We start from the raw sequence: 26,395 nt of genomic DNA, 5'->3' as shown, positions 1-26,395 counted from the left end.
CGGTCTATATGACACTAAACAGTAACGCAAACGACCGTTTTCGTCCTCGTGTGGCCGGGGCCTAAGTCAACCCTCCTATTGTGTTTGTTTCCCCCCCCCCTCCCTTACTTTGGTGTTCGCAGTCAAATTTTACCGGTCCTGTTTTAACTGCTATTACATTAACACAAAAACCATTAATCATCACCAAATTTCATTTAACACCCTTTCAAACTGTACATATTATATCAGACTACTGGTATACATGAACAACTGCAGTAACTATACAAAGAATAGACACTGAACATGTATTGCGTGTGCCAGGTGTGATCCATGTGGGGGGATGGGCACATAAGTGCGGGAAATGTGTCAAATTGTTGTGTGTGTGTGTGTGTGTGTGTCAAGTGTGATTCACATGGGGGGATTGGGCACATAAGGGGGGGAACACATACAGTATAGAGTATGTGTGTGTATGTGTGTGTGTGTGTGTGTGTGTGTGTGTGTGTGTGTGTGTGTGTGTGTGTGTGTGTGTGTGTGTGTGTGTGTGTGTGTGTGTGTGTGTGTGTGTGTGTGTGTGTGTGTTTTTTATCTGATCCGGATGGTTACTAATTATTTTTCTTTATGGTGGCCATTTTTGACCGGGAACACCATGGGTGTTACAAAGTTGACTAAATCATCCAAAATGCAATGAAAGTGGTGATCAGCAATTGTATATGTTCAAATGTCTACTATGAAGGATATCATAAAGCCTTAATGCAGGGGTGTCAAACTCAATTTCATCGTGGGCCACATTAGCATTATGGTTGCACTCAAAGGGCCGGTTGTAACTATATAAATATACATATATAAATACATAATATATATGAAATAATGTATTATATTATTGCCTCTGCATTGGACTTTTATTGGATAGGGTAATAACTTCATAATTAACTACGTCTGAAAGCAGAAGTCTAGGGCAAATAATTGCAAGTCTCTTCAGTGCGCATGTCACAACATGAGATGCATTGTGGGACATGTAGTTTATGGGCAACATGCTTCTGTAAGATAAGATAAGATGGACCTTTATTAATCCCCGTGGGGAAATTCAGTTGTTTAACAGCAACAGGGTAAGATTGAAAAACAGGACAGCACAGATTCACACAGATGAATACAATTAAGGATAAATCAAAGATTAAAAAAATGATAAATAACTGTAAAATAAGAAATTAATTAAAATGAACTATATAGACATACTGTAAAGTAGCATGTAACCATATAATAAACGTATTATATTCTTTGCAAGCTCTTGCGGGCCACATAAAATGAAGTCGAGGGCCGGATTTGGCCCCCGGGCCTTGAGTTTGACACCCCTGCGCAATCGAATGTAAAACAAAACAGTTATGATTGATGAAAGTAGTAAATCTGTCAGATTTGACCCGAAGACAACAGGAGGGTTAAAATACAAAAGTAATGGCATCAAAATATACTTAAAGTACAACAACTAATCTTACTCATTCTGCACAATGACACATGTAAGAATAATATAAAGTACAGGAGTATTATCAACTAAATGTACTTCAAGTAATAATAATAATAATGGATTAGATTTTTTATTTAGAGCGCTTTTACAGGTGCTCAAAGCGCTTTACAATTACATAGTACACATATTAGACAAGTAAATGTCAATACTGTGGACATTACCCACAGGAGCAAATGCGAGTAGAGTGTCTTGCCCAAGGACACAACGGCCTGAAGCAGTGGCGGCCGAGGCGGGATTTCAACAGGTTTCTGAAGTATCAACAGTGAAAGTACTATGCAGAATGGATCTTTTCACAGTATTATATGATTATGGTTATTAAATTATCCTGTTTTTGAGCATTTTAGTATAGTAATTGTTCAATTTGGACCAAATGTAGACACTGTGTAGATTAGTAGTACAGTACTGCATTATACCATATCAGCATATCATGCGTTTTTATATGTAGGCCTACACACATTTTTTTAAATAAATGCAGTGGAGTAAAAAGTAGAATATTTGCCTCCAAAATGTACTGGGGTAGAAGTAAACAAACCCTTTAAATGTAAATACTGAAGTAAAGTAAAAATATGTCAGGAAAGTACTTAGGTACAATACTTGAGTAAATGTACTTAGTTACATTCAACCACTACATTTACTTTGTTGAAAAAGTGTATGTATATGTGTATATATTTTGTGTTTGTGCCATTTGTTTCCTTACTCCTCTCTTTGGACAGCAACTGATTTAAAGGTGCCATGAAAGCACTCCCAGAAAGAATTCACCACTGCTTTATATACCGGACCCGTGTGTGTTCTGTGATCTAACCGAGAACTCTTCTTTGGGGTTTTTTGTTTCAATGGGCCACTAAAATCACCAGGGTTACAGTGCATACTAAGATACACTCCATGATCCTGAGCCAGAAAAAACAGCAGTGATGAACTCTCAAATGTCAAACAGTAGGAAGCTGCCTTAATAAATAAAGTTAATTTGAATTCAAGGAGTAAAAACACTGAAGACAAAGAAGCTGGTATTTAAATATACACTCTGAATAGCATCCCTTAACCCTCTATTTTTTCCCAGCTACCAACATAAAACACTGAGTTTTGAATTTGAAAGTTGGACTTCCCCATGTGGCTCAGTTTTAAACCAAGATGACTTGGCTTGCTCTGTTGCCTAGCAATGTCACACACCTCACATGGGACTGATGTAAGAGTGTCACATTTTAGCCAGTGGCGGTTCTAGACCAATTCTACTGGGGGGGGGGGGGGCAGGCTGGGGCCAGTTATTTCATGAGAGGGTTAAAAAGCGGGTTAAAAAGACAAAGACAGTATAAAGTAAACAGAGTTGGGTGTAACGCGTTACAAAGTAACTGTAATAATATTACTTTTGTCGGTAACGGAGTAGTGTAACGCGCTACTTTTATAATTCAGTAATCACACTACAGTTACTAACATTGCCCTGACACGCGTTACTTCGTTACTTACTAAAATCAGTCATAATCAAACCTCAACAAACACCTGCAAAGAACACATGCTAAGGTGAAGCTAACGCACAGCTATTTATTGTTTGTCTGTTCTTCTTCTCTGTTTTCCGGTTGTTGCCTGTTTTGAATGACGAATACACACTACCGCCGCCTGCTGGTAAGGAGAGTTATTGCCACTCACGCATGCGCAGTTCGTACGTGCTCGGCTGAAGTCTTTGCGGTGTCTGGTTCCAGTGCAACACATGGCCAACATGCAGGAGAACACGCCGACGCAACAGCGTGAGCAGAGATAGACTGCGCAAAAATATACAGATAGCAGGAGACAGAGGACAGCCATGGTCAGATAGGAAAACATTCAGGAGCTATCTGGATCTATCTTATGCGACAATGGAAACTGAACTAAAGAGAACATTTGAAACTTTAGCAGTCTGCGTGATCTGCCTGCAGGGAGGGGCGGGCCGGCCCTGCGAGTAACGACCCCATCTCTGAAAGTAAATGTGTAAAATAAACATAAAATACAGTAATTGGTATTTGTTTTTGTAAAGTTATTTGTTTTAGTCAATTTAAGTTACAGTCCTTTGTTTCAGTTGTTTTTTCCATTTAGAGTATTTGTTTTAGTTACTTTAAGTGACAATGTAATAAGAAAACATAAACAGTATTAGCTTTTATATAACAGTTTACTCTCCACTGTACATCCGGGTAACTGATTTTATTTAGTTCCAATAAATCGTAATATTGTAACCTTTTTTTTGGAGGGGGGCCACAGGGGGGTCCCTGATCAGTGTTATGGGGGCACTGGCACTGAAAAATAACTGACAGTTGTTCTATTTTAAAATGAATAGAATAGAATAAAATAAAAATAAATATATTATATAAACATAAGAAGTAAATATGTGCAATAAAATATGCAAAAATATATAAAAATAGGAATTAAAGTAATATATCAAAAACATATACAAATGATAAAATATTAAATAAAAATAAGAAGTAATGTATGTGACTAAAGTAAAGTTCCTGAAAATTGTCAAAGCCAAACAGTACACAACTTGATTTCCCCCACTTGTTAAAACATAGATTAGAACATTGTCCAGGTTTAAAATCCAACCCACTACAACATAGCACCTATTCAACCAGGGACAAATGAATGAATGAAGTCATGTGGAGTAGATTCACTTTGAGTGAATATCTGTCTCTTTAGGGCCCTCTACTGCACATACAATGTATTGCATATGTAGCCAGACCTAAAACAGTGGAGCTACTCTTTAGTTATGAATGGACAACTTTTCCAATCAAACACTAGAAACTGTTCATTAAAGGGATTTGGAAACTGAGAGTGATCGTTCGTAAAAGGATAAGCAACGAGTGACCTGAACATTTAGCTGTATGGGAGAACCGTTTGCTAATGATTGGCTTGAACCCTCCCCTCAGTGAATCCCTGCACAATGGCCTACAACTGACTGAGAGCTCAGCTGAACTAAATGAATAGATTGTTTCAGGAAGTGATTCAGTTCAGTTAATTCACTCAAAACATTCAATCTTGCATGAATGACACAGCACTACTCGTTGGCCCCATGAGCGGAGTAAGGGAAGGAGGCTGGTGAAAATGGAGCTGTCTGTGTTTGGTGACCCCATGACCTTTCCTCCTGCACTGTGATGTCATTTAATCATCATCAGCATCTTATTTCTGTTGCTGCTCAAACCCCTGAATTTCATCAATAAAGGTTAACTTTCCTTATCTTATCTTAACACACTTTGCCTGTTGTTATTCAACTATTCATTCAAACGCATCAATGGGGAGTTGTGTTATGATGAGACAGCTTTTGTCAAAGTTGAATGGTTCCCAGTAATTAACAATACTGCAACAGAAACAAGTAATAGTGCTTATATGCAATATGTTTATAAAGCTTCTCTAAAAAACAGTGATGGGTCAGGACTAGACTGACTGGTCAAGTAAATCAAGAGTGTGCTTTGTGTCTGTTTGTGGCACATTATCACTACTATAGTTATTCAACATATTTATAATATATGTGTGACATATTCAGTATATATAATAAGTTATAACATGTGTATATATTGTATATTGTTCATTTACTGTACATAACATGTACAGTATAGGCTCCTAAGACAATGAGCCCATGCATGAGCTGTCCTCTTGCACCATCCTTAGGTTTAAATGTAAAATTGCATGAACAGATTATTCTAGTGCCACCCTCAGGGAAAACATTCACATTTCTCCCAACTATTGTGTAAAATTACAAGAACAAAAAACATTTGGGATTTAATTAAGCTGCATGTTTTAGGGGGCCCTTGAATAGTTGTTACGTTTTGTTTGTCAACCTGTTTCATTATATTACATGATATTGCAATAAACCATGAATATTCAAACTCTGTATGGTCAATATATACACATATATATACCATTGGGATATGGGTGTCATGTAACTGTCAACATCCCTGCAGGGCAGGGTCTGCTTGTCTCTGAGCGCTACTGATGTCCCTTAGCATGCATTTGTTCATATATTACGTTAGGGGGAGCCCCTGTGTACTGAATTGCCCATAGGTTCCGCCGTGGTGTTGTTTACAAACTGTAAATGTAATCGGCAATGTATCGTACGCGAACATGATCCCCTTAAAAGCCTTTAGGTGTTGGTATTCTTTAAAAGTGTTTGTTTGTTGTCAGTAGGCTACATCAAATGGGTCGTAGTTTAAAAACCTTGATAATAGAAAACAGACAAAAATATAGTAAAATATGCAAAATAATTACACACTAAAAGCGCAATATAGTAACAACAGGTTACCTGGATGGATTATACCTGAAGTTTTTTGCATTCATTCATTTACAATTATTCCCTTTAAACGTTGGCCGCACTATCAATCTAATGGGGTAATGTTGACAATATACTTTTAGAATGATGACTTATTGATGTATCCAATGTAAAATACGTTTTAAAAATATAAGTTATCATCGTAAAACACCACGAAGCTCACCACTATGCAAACTATTTATGTCCACCTATAGTTTAACATATATAGCTAAATTATGGTCCCCCCCCCCCCCCCCGCTCGCTGTGTGATGGTATCGTCCTTCCCATCTGTTCAGTTCCAGTGAGACTCTGATTGAAACAGATTGTAGCGCTTCCCGGGTCGCAATGGCAACTGTTCGAACAGGACCACAGCAGCAACTTTTCTCGCATTTGTAATGATACAGAGACATCATAAGTCGCTGAAGAAACTACTTTCTAATGTGAGAAACAAACGTACACACTTTCTCAAGTCCGAAAATGTCCCAGGGATGTACCGTTTCTGTGGAAGAGATCCAGTCCTGGTGGGAAGTCCCCGCCATAGCCCACTTCTGCTCGCTGTTCAGGACAGCTTTCAACCTTCCAGACTTTGAAATAGAGGTAAATTAAAAGTGTGGTCGCTTTCAGCAACATGAATGTCTTTGGTTACGGAAATGAAAAGTTGTTTGTGTCAGCTTTTTTGTCTGCGCGGTCTGTGGAGTTTGTGCGACTAGCTATCGTGTAAACCAGCTTAGCAGTGTCCTCTGAAATTTATGTTACTGGCAATCCTGTTAGGTAACGAGCTAGCTAGCACAGCTAAAAGCTATTTTAATGGCTAATTACTGGTCCTCAAAGCTACAAAAGTTCACAACAGACGTCGGCTGAATATAACAGTCATGAAATAGTTGTATGGTCTGATGTCCATAGTAATGTTACGTGTTGCTTTAACCTTATATCCACGGATGCTCCTAAGTAACTTCAGATTAAGCTGCTTTTGTAACTAGTACCATGTGCCACTCGTTTGTTTTCATTTAGCCAAAGCCTGACTTTATTTTTAGACCATTCAAACATAACAAACATGTAAGATGAAAGCAGCATGACGACATGCTTGTATGAGAAAGTGACAAAACATTACGAAACGTATGCACATTTATGTTATCCTTTTGAAAATATAGGCAGTTTTTGCGAGTGTGGAAACGTGTTTGTAGATCGAAAAGTCGCGCAATAGCTTGACTTGTTCTGTTTACAGTGTGCCTGTTTTTGTTTCGTTTTTTCTGTCATATAAAGTTAAGTTCATGGCGTGAGGTTGGAGTTTATTGTCTTGCTGTAGCCAGCCATCTGGCTTGGGTAGCCATAGGGACGCAGATGCTGTTCAGGCATTGTTTGCTCGCCCTACTCCTGTTTTGTTGCAAGAGGCGATGCTTGAAACGTTTATTCCTCCCATCAAATTAGTATAATAAGTTTATATATGTAAGATCTGCCGCTGTGCTCTATCAGAGAATGAATGAAATGTATTACACTGCGATTACATAATACAACTTTATTCCTCGATGCGACCCCCCTTGTTTTCCTTTAGATGTATCCGGACGTCACGCAACAGATAATCTCAAACCCTAGTACATGTAAATTGTTTAATCCATCGAGGAATGATTGCACTTTAAAGAAATTGCTAAGGTCAACAACACGCATCAACAGTCTCCATCACTCATTCATCCCCACCCCCCTCGGCAGGGAAACACGTAGGCATCGCTTTGTTATTAAACGAGGTGCAAGCCAGATGGGGGGGGAAGAATCGCATTGCGCCTCGTTCACATGAAAGTTGAGGATCTCCTTCAGATGGCGTTGGATTTCCAACCAAATGAAATATTATGAATGAAGCTGATAATGTGTTATCCAATTACCAATAATGGATCGGTTGAGCATCTTGTTTTTAACTTTGCTAATAATGCTTTTATAGTTGTGTTTATCACGAGGGTCATTTTGTTGCTTTACAAGCACACATGATGTGTACTTCTTTAACCGCATCACTGAGCAGATCAAATGTGCAGATACACCCCCCCATAGCTGTATTTCATGAAAATATTGAGGTGGATGTAGTAGACTTCTACATTGACATCTCAATAGGAAACACAAGTATGTATGTAGCCTACACTGTCTGAAACATCTACTGTGTGAAAACAATAAGAAGAGCACACATTTTCTTCTTTCATTGTTTGCACGGTTGTGTCCCATGGAGTTGATTTTGACATTACTCTACTGGGTCACGGGATGATTTTCAATTATGTGACAATGGTTGAATCCTGGATTTTTCTTTTTTGAGTGTCAAATTCTCACGTGTTGGCTTAAAAGGTCTAAAGGTTACTTTATTTGGTCAAATATATGCATGGGTGAAACTTACTAAGCATTTGAATGGAATACTTTTTACAAGCTGTCAAAGCACAATTTGAATCCCTTATTGCCAGACCGAAGCCCCACAAAACTGTGTGAAAACTTAAAATGTATTTTAAGACTACTTTTAAGCATATGATTGTTGGATACTCCAAATATATCATTTGGAAGCACTTTAAATATACATTTTATTTTTTGATAAAGTTATTCAATTTGAGTGTGTGTAATATTTAGTCAGATTTGAATTGTTATTATTTACAGGTAAGTTAGATGTAACAAATTGTCACAAAACAACACCAAGAATGGTGCCATCTTTAACCAAGCGGTCTTGATGTGTATGCAGAATGGCTCTTTAGAGTGAAAAACAAGAAATCATGTTTTTCATGCGTTCTTTCTTCTTTTTCTATTTTGTAGTTAAGTATTTCTGGTTTGAATAAGACAGGTTGCTTTCTTATATTGTAGTGTACAAATGAAATGCCCTTTTTGCTGTTACGTGTTGTTTTCTGGGAAAGTGGTAGACTGAATCTACTTTTGTTGTGGAGACTACTATTAGTTTTCAATAAGAACCCATTTAGAATTGATGTGCCTTGGAGCCTCCTCGATCCGAATAAACTGCCATTCTGAAATATGTCACACAGTTTTTTCCGTCTTTGAAATATTGAATTATCTCAATACCTTTCTGCCCACTTAAGTGAAGTAGATTCCTAAACAGTATGCTTCATGCATTCTGTGTTTGTACTGCTGTGAGGCTGTTATGCCTCTGGATGTGTGCTTAACATTTGTATACGGTCTTTCACACAAGATTGTGCTTGGAGCTCTGCTTTGACTCCTTTATGCACCTTGCCATTTGGTGCGTAAAGAGGGCTTTTGGTCTCAGGAAGTTATAAACATGTCCTATTAGTCTAATCCTTGCGGCTCTGTGGCTTTGCCAGCTGAAATACTCACACTTCTGGCACTCGAGTAATGTAGAACAGTAGTCGGCAATGGCTTGTTACATTTGGATCCAACATGTTTACTTTCCGAGGACATTGCGTTAGTAGAAATAAGAGGAACTGTCAGCAGACATGTTTGTTTTGCCTACTGCCACATACCAGCAACAAGACAAGCTGGCCTGGCCGCTGTTGCGAGTGGAGCTCTTTGTGCTGTCTTTTTCCCTCCGTTACCTTTGTCTCGACACGTATCGTAAAGGTTAACGAAAATTGACGATGCACTCCGATTTAATAATCAATCAATATAAATCTGACACCTGACAAAGTCTTTCAACCTAAAGATCAGTTTCTTTCGTCTTCCTCTAAGACACGCTTTTGGCTGCGCTTGTGTTAGAATGGTTGTGTAATGTCCGTCAGCTCCAGTTGCACTCCTATCTCTGGTTGTGTAGGTAGAATTACCCAAGAATCAGGGGTGGAGAAGGGGGCAGGAAGTGGCTGTCATTGGTCATGACAGAGTGGGGGGACGTCGAGTGATTCTACTCCAACCTGGGCTTAAGTGTCAACATTCTCTGACATACCATCGGCCCCTCCTTGCGGACAGAGCATCTTATATTGGCTGCTGTTGTCTTGTGTCAGTATTTGCCACCCTGTCCTTATATAATAAACATCAGAACTCAATGTTGTGGCTGCTGAGGGTTCGACTAACTCTGCATTGTTTGGTAACAAATGTTTTTGTCTTTCTAAATCTATTCTGGTTATTCCCTCTGGTGTTACCTATGGGAAATGAGTATGAGAACAAGTATGTTACGGAGCTCATTTGTTAAGCGGGACTGCTTTGAGATCTCCTTGTCTATTTCATCACATTTAAAAAAAAAAAAAACATGAAGAAATAGAGTTAGGGCTGTGCAATATATTGCTATTATATCAATATTGTGACGAGACTATATTTTGCTTAGATGGAGGTATAGAGTGGCGAAGTCACGCCCATCTACTTCTGCCCCATGGGACCTTATTTCTGAAAAATTATGTATTGAAGTCAATGGGGAGAGAAAGATTATCTTTCGATCCCATTTGAATTGTGCCACGAATTACACATATGATGTTTGTCAATCTTAAAAAATCATTTACATGTCAAAAAAGTCAGTTTGTTGAAAAACTGTTGAAATATAAGACTATCAATCAATCAATCACTGTTTATTTATATAGCCCAATATCACAAATGTTACATTTATCTCAGTGGTCTTCACAGTGTGTACAGCGTATCAGTATGACAATACGACACCCTCTGTCCTTAGACCCTCACATCGTACAAGGAAAAACTTCCGGAGAAAACCCACAGTTTAAAGGGGAAAATGGGAGAAACCTCAGGGAGAGCAACAGAGGAGGGATCCCTCTCCCAGGACGGACAGACGTGCAATAGATGTCGTGTGTAAATCGAAAAGATAATACATTTGCAACATAGGTAGTCCAAATGTTTGGAAATGCATGTGTGTATAATAAGAATATGAATCCACGAGGATGTCAGCAATCTTGTGAGAGCCATCAGTGAAGTAGTATGGTGAGAGTCTGGCAGGACCGCAGAGACAGGTTCAGCCAGGACTCAGATCCAGTACTCAGGATAGAGGATCCAGGACACACGACCACAGAAACAGGATCAGCCTCGACTCAGGATCCCGGCGTATATATGGACACAAAAAAGAGATTTTGGGGAAACTGGGTTAATCGGAACATGAGTACACGGGTACAAACAGCCAGAAAGACGGAGTAAGGTACCCCCCTCAACAGTCCAAGCCTATAGCAGCTAAACTAACGTGTCTACATACATGCACTTCCTTAGGATAGGTTGAGGGAAAAGGGTAGCAAGTAAGAAGTAGGAAACAGAGGTGGAGAGGCACACAGGGAAAAAGGTCCCCATTGGAACCTGAATTTGTCCTGTTATCCTCTAATAAACCTCGAGAGGTCATAGAGGGGAAAGGTTTGGATAAAGTTTTAAATATAAGATCTAAGTTTTTAGGATTTAAGTGAAAGAGTAAGAACTAAAATGTATCGGTGAAGAGGCACAACGTATCTACGTCAATGCACTCTTATTAGATTATTTTATTTTATCACTATAAGCTTTATCAAAAAGGAAGGTCTTAAGCGTACTCTTATAAACGGATAGGCTGTCTGCCGCCCGAACCCAAACTGGAAGCTGATTCCACAAATGTGGAGCTATCAAAAATACGCAACTAGAAAGACTACAAATCCCAGAGTCGCGTAAGTGAATTTAGCTAGCTGACATTAACGTTACACATTACACTCGTGTTACTAACCAAAACCTTGTAAAGCCGGTCCCGCATGCTGGCTCTTACAGAACCGACTAACTCCCCTTTTGTGTATGTACAGTTCTCAACATGGCCAGGCTTGTAGTGATTTTCACCTCTTTTTTAATACTTTTCGCTTCATTCTGAAAGAAAGAGCTGAAATGTGCCAACGTGACGGCCATCTTGGTGTTGGTGACGTATGCAAGACCAGAGATGTAGTTCATTGAGCGCTTCACACAAAAAATGTGTTACTTCACAGTTTTACGGCACATTTACATTTTTTTGACTTGCAAAATTATCTTTTAAATTGTCAAACATCATATGTGTAATTCGTTGCACAATTCAAACGGGATCGAAAGATAATCTTTCTCTCTCCATTGACTTCAATGCATACTTTTTCCGAAATAAGGTCCCATGGAGGTCCACCGGAAAGGGAGGGACTTCGCCTCTCTATTGTAATGACAAAAGGTTAGTCGTCTTCTGGTTTTAAAAGCAGCTACTATGAAAATATGTTGGAAAACACGAATGGTCAACCCAACAGTATCGCCACAATATCAACATATATTTGGTGAAAAATATTTTTGATAGTTTATTTTCCCAACATCCTCCAGCCCTAAATACAGTCCTTTTTAACAAAAAAAACTTTTTGGATTGTTTGTTCTACTTAAGATAAAGTGCAACAATGGTGAAGAGATGAAGTACTGTGTCTCTGAAACACCTGTTTCTCCTTCATATAAAGGAGGCTTTGGTAATGAATGGCACATTTGAGACCACAATGCTTTGTACCCTGTGGAACTGCTACCAGGGTGGATATTGACAAACCCAGTGAGTGCATCGGACAGCACCGCTGTGGTTCTGTTGGGGAAGCCCTTTCCTCTCTACGGTGCTGCTCAGTGATAATGGAGCCCCCCCCCCCCCCCCATCTCCTTGGCTAGCCTTACAAAACATCCACTTGCACATTGTTGCTTGGCTGATACACTTCACTGTTGCTGGTTTCCACTTTCTGTGTGTGTGTGTGTGTGTGTGTGTGTGTGTGTGTGTGTGTGTGTGTGTGTGTGTGTGTGTGTGTGTGTGTGTGTGTGTGTGTGTGTGTGTGTGTGTGTGTGTGTGTGTGTGTGTGTGTGTGTGTGTGTGTGTGTGTGTGTGTGTGTGTGTGTGTGTGTGTGTGTGTGTGTGTGTGTGTGTGTGTGTGTGTGTGTGTGTGTGTGTGTGTGTGTGTGTGTGTGTGTGTGTGTGTGTGTGTGTGTGTGTGTGTGTGTGTGTGTGTGTGTGTGTGTGTGTGTGTGTGTGTGTGTGGTGTGTGTGTGTGTGTGTGTGTGTGTGTGTGTGTGTGTGTGTGTGTGTGTGTGTGTGTGTGTGTGTGTGTGTGTGTGTGTGTGTGTGTGTGTGTGTGTGTGTGTGTGTGGTGTGTGTGTGTGTGTGTGTGTGTGTGTGTGTGTGTGTGTGTGTGTGTGTGTGTGTGTGTGTGTGTGTGTGTGTGTGTGTGTGTGTGTGTGTGCTGAGTGGAGGAGTAGTGGTGAAAAGTGTCCAAGAGAGAGGTCAACATGGCTGTCCCCTTCGCCTGGCTTTTTGTCTCCGGTGTATGCTCAATTTCTTGGCTGTGTCTCTGTGAAATGATTCCTAAAATCCCACAGCCAGCCTCTGTCGAGGGATCCTCAATGATGTGCCCTTCATTGCCAGACATACCCTTCATGCCAAGGACCTCTGTCATCTGCCCGCTCCCCGCTCTGCTGGCAGCCTGTTCGGCACATTGTCACGCATTTATTCTATACATCTTCATCAGATGCCTGTCATAATCTTATCTCTTGCCATTCGCTTTGGAGACATTCATTATTGAAGTGTTTAGGCGAGTTTTGGAACATTTGTATGCCTTTTTTCTTTTTTAAATTACACGTCCTAGTTTTTATTTCATTTTTTGTACTGTATGACAGAGGTCGCGTTAACCGAATATATTTCGTATGACGATTTTTTTTTAACAATGACGGAAAAATTTGAAAGCAGTCCGTCATTTTGACAGATTAGAAGAAACTCAGAACAGCGCCAAAGTTTCCCTGCAGCAGGGCTCCGGTGTTATGGATGCCATCCAAAAAGGAAATGATATCGTTTCCAGACCTAACTTTGCCGTACAAATCAATTAAATGTCTGGGAGTTTTGCTTTACGCTGAGGCGCGCTCCCGCGAGGTGTACAGACCGACGGGTAATAATGGATTTTGACGGAAATTGTACGATCCTGTACGTCAAAATGACGGGCAGTGAAAAAGTCTAGCGCAACCTCTGCTGTATGAATAAACAACATAGCTCTTGCCTAATTGGTGTAAAAGCCCCTTTTTAATATAATCTTCTGACTGTGGCATTTGTTAGTTTATAATTTTATTGTTGTCAATAGATGAAACGATAAAAACAGAAGTTACACAGCAAAAGCATGCCAACCATTTTGAGATCTTTGAGAAACAATATTTTCTTCTCTCTTGCCAAGATGTAGTTTGCTAATGAATGTCTTCACCATTTTATTTTGGATTATCAGATGAAGAGACCTATGACATAACTACTTAAGCTTCTACAGTGCACTGAAGTTGCCCTTTTTTACTTCTGTCTGGAGCAGCATCTGGTCGTTAAAAAAAGGGAACATCCTTTTTAATTTGATCTTGTAAAGTATCTAGTGTCAGTCATGGTTACCAGAGAATACCCCAAAGACTGGTGATGGATTCTCCTCTAGCGTCACCGACGGGTAAAAAATGCATTCCTCCAATATCAAAGCAACACTCAAAACTTCCCTTCACTTTGACCTCAGCTGTTGCTTTGTTTGTTGCTACTAAGCTGACAGGCTGAGGTGCTAAACCAAGACGTTGATTATTGTAAACACTTGTACACGCGTAACATCAGCATGCTGGTGTCAGCATTTATATCACTTTCAGTCATGTTTGAAGATTTACAACCTCTGTGCCTTTTATTTGAACTTTAACTAGAGCAGCTTTTTTGTGATTGATATGAACATCAATTCAATCCTTTAAGCTAGGTCTGGGGTTGACGTTACATTTTCAAGTCATGGGCCATTTGCGTTATGGCAGCTGTTATTTGACAGTGGGTGTCGTTTAATGATGTCCCAGTAGGTTTCATCACAGGCAAGGTCGACACCATGGTGTTACAAGACTGGCACTGCAAGTCTTCAGACATTGTGGTGATTGTTTCTGCCAAGTCCTGTTTTCTGAATGACTTGGTGATCATGAGAATTGTATTTGCTGCTAAATAATGTCATGTTCCAGTTGATATGACCTCATTCTTTTCTGTCTCTTTAGATGACATGATCTCATTCTGAAACAAGAGATCAGTGTTTACTGAACAGACCCTTAAACCACTTGACTGGATATTGTTTACTAAAATAAAACGTATTTGGAGGGCCACCTATGAATAACTTAAACTCAATGGGAGGTTGTAGATTTGTTAAGTTGTGTTATTTCAATAATACTGTTTTAAAGTATGCTCTGCGATTGGTTGATTAAATAAATGTATATCTTCATCGCCAGCTTTTTGGCATTGTGAATGACATGATTGATGAAGCCTTGAATGATTAGTTGGACACAATCATTTGTCAAATGATTTGCAAAAACCACAGTCAAAGTTCTGCCTGCTGCAGTTCAGTGTTTTCCCTTTTGTCATTCTCCTTCTTACACATGCTGCAAAGACGAGCCGGAAGTAACTCTTACTAGGAGCATTGGGGCTTCTCTCTGGGTTCACGCTGGTTACAGAATAATGACAACAAAGACACAATATATTTCCTTAACTTATAACCCTTTACAAACTTGTGTTTTCAGGTAACCTACCTGATTAAACCTCTTCTCAGTGGATTGTTCTTGCATTTCTGTTTCCAACTTCAGTGTTATTAGATGTCTTATCAGCAAGTTTAAAAGGTGAATAATCATCTTGTCCATCATAACACAGCCTCGTGTTCTGTTTGGCTTTTTCAAGCACCATCCCCATCACTCATCCCACTACCTCACATTACCCATTTGCGACCCCTCTGCCCCAACCCCTTCTCGAGCCCCAGTAGCCTCCCTGTCTCTGAGCCTCAGCCCCTGGCATCACCATGACTAAACCCCAGATGGTGGTTCTTTCTTTCCCTTCCCCCTGGAGGGTGGAGGCTCTCCACTCTGACTGGGTGCTAGCTGCTGCTGCTGCTGCTGCCTCAGCCCATCTGGGGAGGGGGCTCCTGTTTTCGTAAAGCCTCCCGTGTGATTGTAAAAGAAGATTTAGTCCTATTAGATCTGGTAAATAAGCAAGAGTGCGCAGCCTGGGAGCACGTCCTTGTTTCTGTTGTCTTGACGCAAATGGATTAACAGGGAATGGGATCAGGGCTTAAGTGATGCTCCACCATGGCCCGACTTCAGACGGACACACTCTTGCTGATTCCTAGTTTTATGGATTATACAGTAACTGTCCCTTTTATATGTGTCGCCAGTCTGGCCTCAATTAGTGAGCTTTGACATGAGGACCATGGGTGATTGTAGTGAAGATGTGTGGCAAGATATCTGCGGCAGAGGTTTGAGGTTGTGGCATCGTGATCATCAGGGATCAGTCATGGTTGGTTATGAGGAAATTACCATCCACCATTTTACAATCTTTATCAATTTTCAGGCTAGAGATTAGAGCGTCCTTCACAACAATGATCCATTCTCATCCCAGATCTGCGCTGTTCAATCATCCCTCACCCCTTTCCCTTTCTTCCCGCGTGTCCCACCCACTGACACATCCCCAGCTCAGCCCTTCTTACAGCCTCACAGACAGCAACCTCTGACACGTTCCTTTTCCAGATCAGGCTCAACACTTTTTCACACTCTGCGAATAACCCTCAAAGATCAAGAACCCTTTTTACACGTCTTTTTTAATACCCTCCACTTGCATTCACTGTGATGGGGGGGGCTTTGTAAGTGGCTGCAGCCCTTCCCCCAGTTCTGATTGACAAGTGAGAGCAGCAGTACATGCATCAGATGGTTTCACATGGGGAGTGTGTGCACAGAGGGGGAGGCAGAGAGGCACATACACCGGGGTTTGTTTCAGCCAGCTTCATTGTTGCAGCTCCCCATGGTTCCCTCTCTCTGTCTCCAGTCTGAGGCGGCATCCCTCCAGCGTTGGTTCCTCGCTCTGGGCTTTTTGCGGCTGGTTGGAAGGAGAGATAAGAGAGACTTAAGTGATGACAACTACACCAAACCACATCTCATCCAGTGTGAGCCATGGAAAACGTTATAAAGTAGTTGGTTAAAAGTGTCGTGTGTGATGCAACATACAGTTAGAGTAGGTAATAAAGAGAGACATTTGTTTTGGAATATATTTCCGTTTGTTCGTAAAGAAAACAACATTTGCAACAAAAGTACGTTAAAGGGGGAAGTTTGAATTCAATGTTTTATAGCGACGCTGAGTTGTCCGTCAGCTGGCACAAGTGGACGCAGAGGAGGGTGTGGATTTGTGAGGCTTCTAGTGGCGCAGACTGGCACACTCTTGGCTGACTACATGGATAGCAGGGGGCCTCCGAATGAAATAAAGTTTGGCACACTTTGAGTGTTATCAACACCAATGTCTCTCTTTACACACTTTGTTTTCAAAATATAAAATGCTGAAGTCTGCCAATGCAATATGGAAATAAGAGGTCTGACTTGACGTTCAAACTAAATGCAGTGCGCTGTGTTTATAAAAAAGGAAACACAATTTGTATTACACTGTTGTGGGAATGTTGTTTTGGTTACTTATGTCACCATGATATGTCATCTAAGAATGCTGTGCCTGGTCAGAGGATGTTGACAGCCCTTTGTTTGGGGACGTGTTGGTGAGACTGATATTTGATCCAGCTGTAGAAGTACAGTTGTAGAAACGACTTAAAGGCTTATCAGACACCAAAACATTGATTCATTGTTTTATGAAACTCACAGGATATTTCAGGTCTGGAAAGTTATCTTGGCACCAACTATTTTATCTTTGGTCATGACAACGACAAGGTAGACAGTGCGGGTACAGTGTTGATGTTATGGAGCAATCTATGGATGGATATCTACAAGGAATGTGCACCTGCACATGTTTCATTAGCCATCACAGCGTCTTACTAGATTATGTTGCATTGCCATGCAGCATAAGCTGAGCGTATGTCTACTTTTTTCTGGCCCACCCTGCTTTTTTTTGCAATAAATGAAAGGGGGCTTTTACAAATGAATTGGAAGGTTGGGATTGTTCACACCGGGTTCATGTTGGTCTGAAGTTGCGCTGTTGTTTGGGAATTTAGGAACCCTGACATGCCAGGCTATATTCAAAGACAACAATACCTTTCACTGTTATGTCATGTATTAAATGTTGCCTTTAAACACAATGCAAAGATCTCAGAATACAATACCTACTCATCCATGAAGCTGATCAGCTATTCGGACAGCTCACATTGTCCAACCTTCTCTGATGCATTCATTCAGCAAAAAAGACATGCTGGTTATCAGTGTTGGGAGCAGTAGACATATTTTAGCTTCGGTAAAAGAAGTAGACTAATATCACGTTGTAAACCATTCTCTATTCAAATGTAAAGTCCTGCATTCACCATGTTTTTTTCTTTCTCCAAGATTAGCTATTAAAGTATTGGCATCAAAATATACTTGAATAACCAACATTTGTATTACTCAAACCACTTATATCATACCATTGAATTGTAATTATTTGTAATATATTATAATAGACGTTTTAATCTACCCTTTATACTGCTTGGTAGCTTTATCTCAAATGTTATATTAACATATACTAATTGACAACGTCTTCATTTTGTATTACTCATCTAAATCTGCACTGTCATTTATGCTTTAAAGTAAATCTAATGAAGCAAAGTGGAATATACTGTAAAACGGAAATACTAAACTAGTACCTCACCGTTGCCCTTAATCAAAGCACGTGAGTAAATGCATTCCACCACTGTTAGTCACGAGTACACCTGCAAACAGCCATTGTTTGTTTGAATCCAGGACTAAGCCGTATGCCACGAATAAATACAGCATTCATTGCATCACATATGTAACACACAACTAAGGAGTGTGCGTATTAAAGCGCTCTCACTGAGTGGATACACTCTGTTCGCTTTAGGAGAAATGCGGCACCTAGGTGGAGCAAGCAGGAGTCGCATAACCGGTTGGTAACTTGGTCTTAACTAGCTCTTGCTAACCCTTGAATTTGTCTGACAAGGTACGGTCCTGCCCCTAAAGACATATGTCGTCTCTCTATTTACACATTTTGTTTGGCGTCTTCATGTAAATGAGCCCTCTTCTTCTTTACCCTCCGATCATCTTTGGGCCAATTAGAGGTTATTTTCACATATTCACTCCATCGGACATTACCCAGACGTTCTACCATGGAGTTGGGAGCGTAAAGACCATTTGCCGTCCAATCTGAATAAATCAGATGTTCTTGTATACAGCTACTTCCGTAATTTACTTACTTTAAGGTTGCACTGCTTATGTTAAAAGAGCTGAAGTCAAAATTGTATTTCGCCACCTGTTGGCCTAAAATAATCAGGTGTCTCCAATGTTACACTTAGATTACTCTTCTATTTTCAGTGTGCTCCTTAACATTTCAGAATTAAACATTTTCTCTAAGGGCTAATTTGCTTCTCAAGTAGCCGCTTCTCTTGTGCTTTAACTCCAAGGCTGCAGGCCATCTGCTTCATGTTGATCCTCCCTTTCAAGACTCTTCACTCCGCAGTCTACAACCACACTGGTCAGGAACGATTTTCTCCTTCCTCAGGCCGGGAGGCTGAGCTTTAACGATCTGGCTGCGTGTGTATGTGCACGTATATGCAGGCGCATGTTTACGTAGACGGCCAATGCGACCGCTGGGATGTGTAAAGCAGGAAGCTCCATTTTATATAAGGAAGTTGATGATGTGGTTTCCTCAGAGCTGACAGTTGAAGTATGAGAGGCAATGGGCTGCGCAGGGTGGACTCCCGTCTCCTGTGCTTAATGATGTTCACCCACATAGCAACTGAGGGAGGCCAAGGCAAAGAGTCTCCGGAAGGATCTGTCCATCCCTCAACCCTCCTCCCACACATTTTGTCTTGCTCAGCCCGGCCACCTGTCCCACCTGGCCCTGACACACTATAATAAAACTCTGAATGTGGGAAATGACCTTACAGTCGTGTAATGCATCAGCTATAGTCTTTGTCGCTGCGCCCGGATGGTGCAGCTCCCTTAGGTCCACCTGTAGTCGGTTTTTAGGCGATTGAGGGAGTGCGGTCATCTTTAAATCGGCAGGTTGCATTTTCGATCCCAGCCCCCGCAGTCAGATGTTGTGTATCCTTGGGCAACATACTTAACCCATAGTTGCTCCTGATGGCATTGCCAACGGTGTGTGAATGTTAAATACCTTGAGCAAAAGTGGCATTGCTCTGAATGAATGGGGTGTGAATGGGTGAGTGATTACTTGTAGTATGTAAAGCGCTTTGAGGGGTGGTAAATAGTGGATAAAGCCCCATATAAATGCAGCCCATTTACCATTGCTGTTGGCGTGTTTTCATTCAGAAATGGTAATCTGGCCTTGAGGCTCAAGTTGCTTTAATGTGTTGAAATACTAGTTACGAGCGGTGTGGAAGGCTTACTGGCTCAATCAGACATGGCAGACAGATCCGCCAACAAGTTCTTGTTTTGGTGCGTCAGTCAGATGTGTTGCTCTGATGATCAGATGAGCGGCACATCCTGAGGATGCGAGGGCGTTTTCCTGTGGTGTTATGGCTGTGTGTGCATGTTTGTCATGTGGCAGGAGGTGGTTACGTGTGGGGGTGGAGGGTGTTGTCAGATGATCGCTCCTGGAGGAACCATGTGGGAGATGAAAGTGGGAGGGGAGAGGGGGAGGGGGGGGGAGGAAGATATAAAGAAAGAAGCAAAGGAGAGGAAGAGAGGGCCCTTTACACAACAAACAGGCCTCCCTTCCCCCTCCAGCTAGCTGGCGTCGTCCAACTGTTGGTGATATAGACCCCGGAGATATGAACGGGACACACGGTGGTGCCCAGCAAGAGAAGCCTGTTTCACTTTTATCGGCAAATGCAGATGGTGCCTTGAAGTCAGTTTAGCCTTGATGTCTCCTTGCTTTTACAAAAGTCTGCTCCTCTCTGTTCCCCCGTTGATTCATGCGTCGTGTCTCGTAATATTTACCATCCTTGTTGTCAAACAGAAACCTTGAGTTCTTTCCTAGTGAAGACTCATCCTGGCATCATTAAGGATTCAAGGATCATTTATTTTCATTCCGTAACAAAGAGTTGCGCAATGAAATCCAGGTGTAGCCGGGTCTTTTTATGCTTCACAAGAAACGCATGGCATTACCAAACGGAACAAAAAACGTTGCAACCGTGCATTCCTGTCGTGCATTTTTTAAATATGCATCAAGAAGAATGTTAACGGCAGCAACAAAAACAGTGGGAATCTCTAGAGGCAGATACTATGGCAGGGGTCTTTCATCAGGGACTCATGGTTCATCAACTTTGACATTAGCCCGAATCTTATCTTGTTTTCTTTAAATGGCACCCGTCAGTAGCCGGCTGGGTAGAGGGTGAGCTGGATGGCCCAAAGATGCCATACATACTCCATTAAGTACGTTTAAACAGCAGAGATGTATTACTCAATGCACGTTCTACCCATGTTGGGTTTACTTTTATGATATAGCTGTCACCCAGTACCTCATAATCACCTTCAGCAGAGAAAATCTATCTAAGATGCAAGCATGTGAGGGTTGTAATTGAGGTTTTATTGACATGCATCAACCCATTCAGACAGGACGCAGCTCACAGAACCTGAATCAGTAAGGCTGTTGTGTGTGAGGTGGAGGCCTGAGCCAAGTACCTTAATCATGAGTATGTTGGGGTTCATATGTGGGGGGGAGACGATTAGTTGCAGTTGATGTTTCAGTTTCTTTAGCACCTGAAGGCACATGATGTAATGGATGTAGGCCCCGTCCACACGGACGAACACGGATGAACCGTCCATACGATAAAGAACTATAGCGGATAGCACCCGTTTCGTCTCCGTTTGGACGGGGCCTTAGCTGCCATGTTTCTTACCACAAGACAAGACTGCCATTTGAAGATATTTCTTTAATGGTCACTGCCATCACTGTTCAGCTTACTCGGATATAAGTCCAGCATGCTTTTTGGACAAAAGTATCATGTATATAATTGAACAACAAGGGGACTAAGTGGTATCTGTGGTGTGTGTGTGAATTCCCACATAGGAATTGCAAGTATGTGAGACAGAAGCTGCTTCCTTTGCCAGGAAAATTAAGGCAATGTCTCCTGTTAATGTCAGTGATAGTATATAAGGTGTGACAGCTTCTTGTGAGAGAAGTGGCAAGCTGTGTCGACACCACAGGTGTTACTTCTCACACGTTGTGCCATTCTTTGAAAAGATGGCTAGGTGTGACGGTGCCTCAAACAATTATTTCCAGTGTGGCAATTTATATTTTTAGGACAATCACTGCCGATCACAACCGTCCTCACTATCCTCTGCAACAGTGGAGCAAGCAACTGGCTGGAGCGTGGACAATGTGTGGAGGGAGAGGACAGATAAGCAATACAGAGAGAGGGAAAGAGTGGGCTGGAGAGTGGAGCAAGGGTGTTGTCAGGGGAATAATAGAATGCCTCAGAGGCCCTCATGGACACTGTGCCGCAAGACAGGGGGAGGAGAATGGTGTGAAAGAGAGGAATAAGAGGTTAAGGTAGAGAGAGGGAGAAACAGCGGGGGAGTCAGGTGAGAAAAGTGGCAAATACCTTCAGGGTAAATTGCTGATTGCAAACCAGCCTCACAGAGAAGCTGTTGTGATGACACACCTTTCTGACAAGCCTTGACTCCAATCTTTGTCCCGTGTGTGTGTGTGTGTGTGTGTGTGTGTGTGTGTGTGTGTGTGTGTGTGTGTGTGTGAATACGAGTAGCCTGTTTTGTTCGCGGCCGCAGCTCAGTGATAAATCTGACACTTGAGCTTTATGATTTATAAACCTTAGAGCTAATCGCCTATCCAGCACGCTTATCTGTGAGTCCCATTGATCATTGATGTGGAGCAGGCAAAGTGCTGCACTGTTTATTCTGTTGAGACACTTGCCTGAATGTAGGTCAGAGTGGGTTTGTAATATATGTTGTCCATGTTTGTTCTGTCCTTGCAGTGCATTTGTTTGGACCTTATACTTGTATGTGCTGATAGCGGGAAAGGCTCCCACTGGACACGTCACGACGACTGGTTGTTAGCGCGGGGCCACGGAGGGATGGCTGAAGAAAGGGCACGCACACCACATTAAACCCCCTTCCCGCTGCCATCTGAGACGCAGCGTGGCACTTCAAAGGTGGAGCACGGTGGTGTTAATCTACGGGCCGAAGCGAGCCCTCCACTCGGCTGTACTCTTCCCCGGCACCCAGCTGTCCCCCCTAACGTGTGATCAAAGTGCAGTGTGTCTTTGATGGATGGGCTCAGAGCCCAGAGGCTACCTGACAGGGGACCAGGAAGTGGAAGGCAGCGTGACACAGGATCTCTTGCTGTCCTTCGCACATGGGCTTCTGCTCACGGATACACACACGCCGTATCTGGCTATCCTTTCATGATCACAGGCTATGACATAGTTATGCGGCTCAGTAGCATGCATACATGTGAACAAGCCATGACACACGCGCTTGCTTGAGCAACTGTTTAAAGTTTGAATCAGTCTCCTTGTTGTCAGAGCCCTTTTGTGTAGGCTTGATGAAACTCGATCAACCTCCAAACCGTAACGATAGGTCCTCTTGCTTGGCAGTTGAATTGCTCTTAGTCCATTAAAACCTGACTCATTTGCCTCTGTGAGCGCGTTGATCTGTACACTCTGAAATTGGTCATTAGAATGTGCTCATCAAACTTAATGAAGTGTTTTACCTTCGAGTCACGAGACCTAGCTGATTTTTTTTTATCTCCTATCATAAAATTAAATCTGGCAGGTTTCTGCAGTAGGTTCAGTCGGAAGCATGCTGCGGAGGTTTCCCTTAAGCTCTTCTTTTCCGACCTCAAGAAGAGAGATCAATCTTATCCTGTTTTTCAACTTCTTACTCAACCTCCTTTCTGCCTCCCTCCTCCTCCTCCTCCTCCTCCTCCTCCTCCTCCTCCTCCTCCTCCTCCTCCTCCTCCTCCTCTGTTTTTCACCGCGCTGACTTGTTGCCTCCTGGCTTCCGTCGTACTTCATGGCCGGGAGGTGTGTACGCCGACCTTTGTTGACCCCTGAGCTCACCCAGGTTCCTTTTAGAGAGAAGCAGACTGTGAAGAGACAATAATTACGTGCCTCCTCGTCCTTGAGATGAATTTGGACCATTTTGTTCCCCTCTTGAACCAGCAGGATACTTTTGTGGGTGTATATAGGGGTGAGGGTCTGTTGCTAGCCTGAGAGCTAAGACACTTTTCATAAACTCTAAAAGCAATATGTCTTCTTCTTCTTAACCTCGAAGAATACTCTGATGGAACAATAACTGGACTCGGAAAGTGTGCTTCTTCTCCTTCTTGGTATGTACATTTATAGCAATTTGAAAACAACCTACCTAAACATTTCTGAAGCAAGTAAGGGAGGAAACATCTGGTTATGGACTCTGTAAAAAAGGAAGTAAAGAGTGTCCAGCTGCAGGCAGACATGTTCTTTTCCTCAACAGTCTTCCGGCCTTCCGCCTGAAGGGGCTTGTTTGCATCCTGCAAAAAAAGGGGCTTGAAGTGAAATGGACACTTGGCTGACGGAGCACTTCACATTTGCATACCTCCTCTCAGCATCGTGTTCCATCAGTCTCTCTCCTCCTGTTCTACTCCACAGCTTGTGGGTGTCATCAGGGAGAGCAGTGTATGATGGGAAACTGTGGGGTGCTGTGTGTTGGTTGGGGGGGGGGGGGGCAGGGTTGTGCTGTGGCTCTAGGCCCCTGCTGCCTCCCATCTCTCCTTGGTGCTTTCAGGCCTTTTAGAGTTTGCTCTGCCGGTTACTGCCGCTTCATAAAACCTGAATGGCTGAAACACAATGCCAGGCAGGAGAGGGGTCATGGCTGAACTTGAACCTCAGCTCCAGCCAAACAACCGCTGGCAAAACCAAGAAGCCTTAATAAGAAGACTGGCCAAATTCCAGGCAACCCTCCTGCTGTCCGCCTCTGCCAGCGTACCTTATGCTGTCACATGCAAATGCTGAGAACTACCTCTTATAATGTCTTATTCCCTCGATGCATCTGAGATATCGCCTTTCCTTTTCTCATCCATTCGAATACAATGTTGGTCAAGAAACCTGTGCTTTGCTCATCATACCTTTGAGTCATCCTTTGAAACTCACAAAAGTGCCGCAATCTTTCGTAATGTTTTACCCGTACATTTGTTCTGATATCTCTGGTCTGTTTGGCAAAGCTACCTGCTGTACGTGTGCACTGACCCTGCTTTGTCCTTTGTTCATCCAGGAGCTGGAGAAAGCCCTATCCGAGCAGGACTTGGACTTCCTTGGGGACCTCATCGCTTGTCTGTTGCAGGGATGCTACCAGCGCACTGACATCACGTAAGTGTAGAATGAAAAAGGATTCGTGTTTACTAGAAAAAAGGCTGTTGAAATGAATGTCACTGAAGCTCAAGTTACTTTTGTGTAATGGGATTCACAACTGATGGATACAGTTGGGAAAGAGAATTAGAAGTTGTGGTAAACATGAAACCCTGTGCAGATACATGGCCAGTTGTAATGACACTGCAGTCTTGTGGTACAGAGGTGGACAAGGTTCACATTTCAATATAAACATACCTGAGTTTCTTGTCAAGATCTGGTCTTGGTACAATGAGGAAATGTGGTGCAAGCCCAATAAAGCCAGATTCAAGCATTTAGTGTTTCCTTCCTCCATGCTGAGAGTTATTCAGTGTTGTGATTAGATGCCAATATTATACTGTTATGAAACCTTTGTGTTGGTTTCTTTGGTTAACAGTGGAAAAGAACCAATTCACATGTTTTCCAGCTTGACATGGAGCTGCCAAGATAAAGCCGTATTTCCAACTACCTCAAATTAGTCATCACACCCAAGAGCCTTAAGAGGAAGTGAGTCACCGGACCAATGACTCGCTGAGGAGTCAAAATGTACTCACCATATGGTGACATGAAGTCTGTGATGAAATCATGCTGTTGTAATACAGCAATAAATGAAACCACTGAAACTTCCCCATCCTCTGTGAACGAATGATGGGAGAAAGTGAGTACGTATCAGAGGATTTTTCTCAAATCTTCACATACGGCTTTCCCCTTTATACACCTATTGTATGCCATTATTAAAAGGAATCATAGTGGTACCAGTGAGCCGATAAGCAGAGAGGCAGGAATGATCCAGTTTTTCCACCCCGGCAACCGGTAACAGGAGGACAACCTGCTTTATTGGACTGGACAGGCGCTGGCATCCTGGGGGTGGCTGCTCAGCACTGGCCTTTCACAGAGCTGCCCTTTTCATCCGCACGTGTTAAACGCTCTGCCGGAGCGGGGGAAAGGGGCGGTGGGGAGGGAGGATGTTGGGGAGAACGAGGGACAGAAAGTAGGAGGGAGATGGGGCAGTTGAGGAGGGAGGGGGGGGGGGGGGGGTTGGAGCTGGAGCTGCAGCTGTGTGAAAAGTGCACACTGCTCTTTCAAGATAAGCCATTTTTTCCCTGGCCCACTTTCTCTGCGCCGTTGCATAGATGCTCACCCCTGCCCCGAGCCCTTGTTCTGTTCTTCTGAGTTGGAACTGAAAGGTACAGATTAATCGGCGAGACCTGAACCGGAACCAACGTTTATTTACCGGCTCCCACTCATAGCAGAGATACAACCCCACTCCCATTCAGAGAAAATTGTCTTTTTTCTATCCAGCCCCACCTCCTCTGTCGCACCAGCCCCTTGGGTAGTTTGAACTTTGTTTGTTTCCAAAGCTACGCATCACAAAAGGACGCTAGTTGATATTGAGACGTTGTGTGTTTGCCTTTCAATCTGCATACAGCATTTGCAATTGAACTGTTGCACTTATCCATACTGACAGATCTTAATTGACCAAGAAAA

General features: G+C 42.3%; 1 protein-coding gene across 1 annotated transcript in view; it reads left to right on the top strand.

Moving 5' to 3' along the window:
* The first annotated feature begins 6,093 nt into the window (after positions 1-6,093).
* The window catches only part of cecr2 (CECR2 histone acetyl-lysine reader), a 40,337-nt gene continuing 20,035 nt past the window's right edge, over positions 6,094-26,395 (top strand). The window contains exons 1-2 of the mRNA XM_034085317.2: positions 6,094-6,359; positions 24,795-24,889. Of these exons, the coding sequence (XP_033941208.1) occupies positions 6,240-6,359; positions 24,795-24,889 (215 nt within the window). The 5' untranslated portion in view covers positions 6,094-6,239. The remainder of the gene's footprint in view (positions 6,360-24,794; positions 24,890-26,395) is intronic.

Source organism: Pseudochaenichthys georgianus, chromosome 6, assembly GCF_902827115.2.
Source record: "Pseudochaenichthys georgianus chromosome 6, fPseGeo1.2, whole genome shotgun sequence".
Lineage (NCBI taxonomy): Eukaryota > Metazoa > Chordata > Actinopteri > Perciformes > Channichthyidae > Pseudochaenichthys > Pseudochaenichthys georgianus.
The sequence above is the reverse complement of the archived record's forward strand: the minus strand, read 5'-3'. Positions and strand labels throughout refer to the sequence as shown.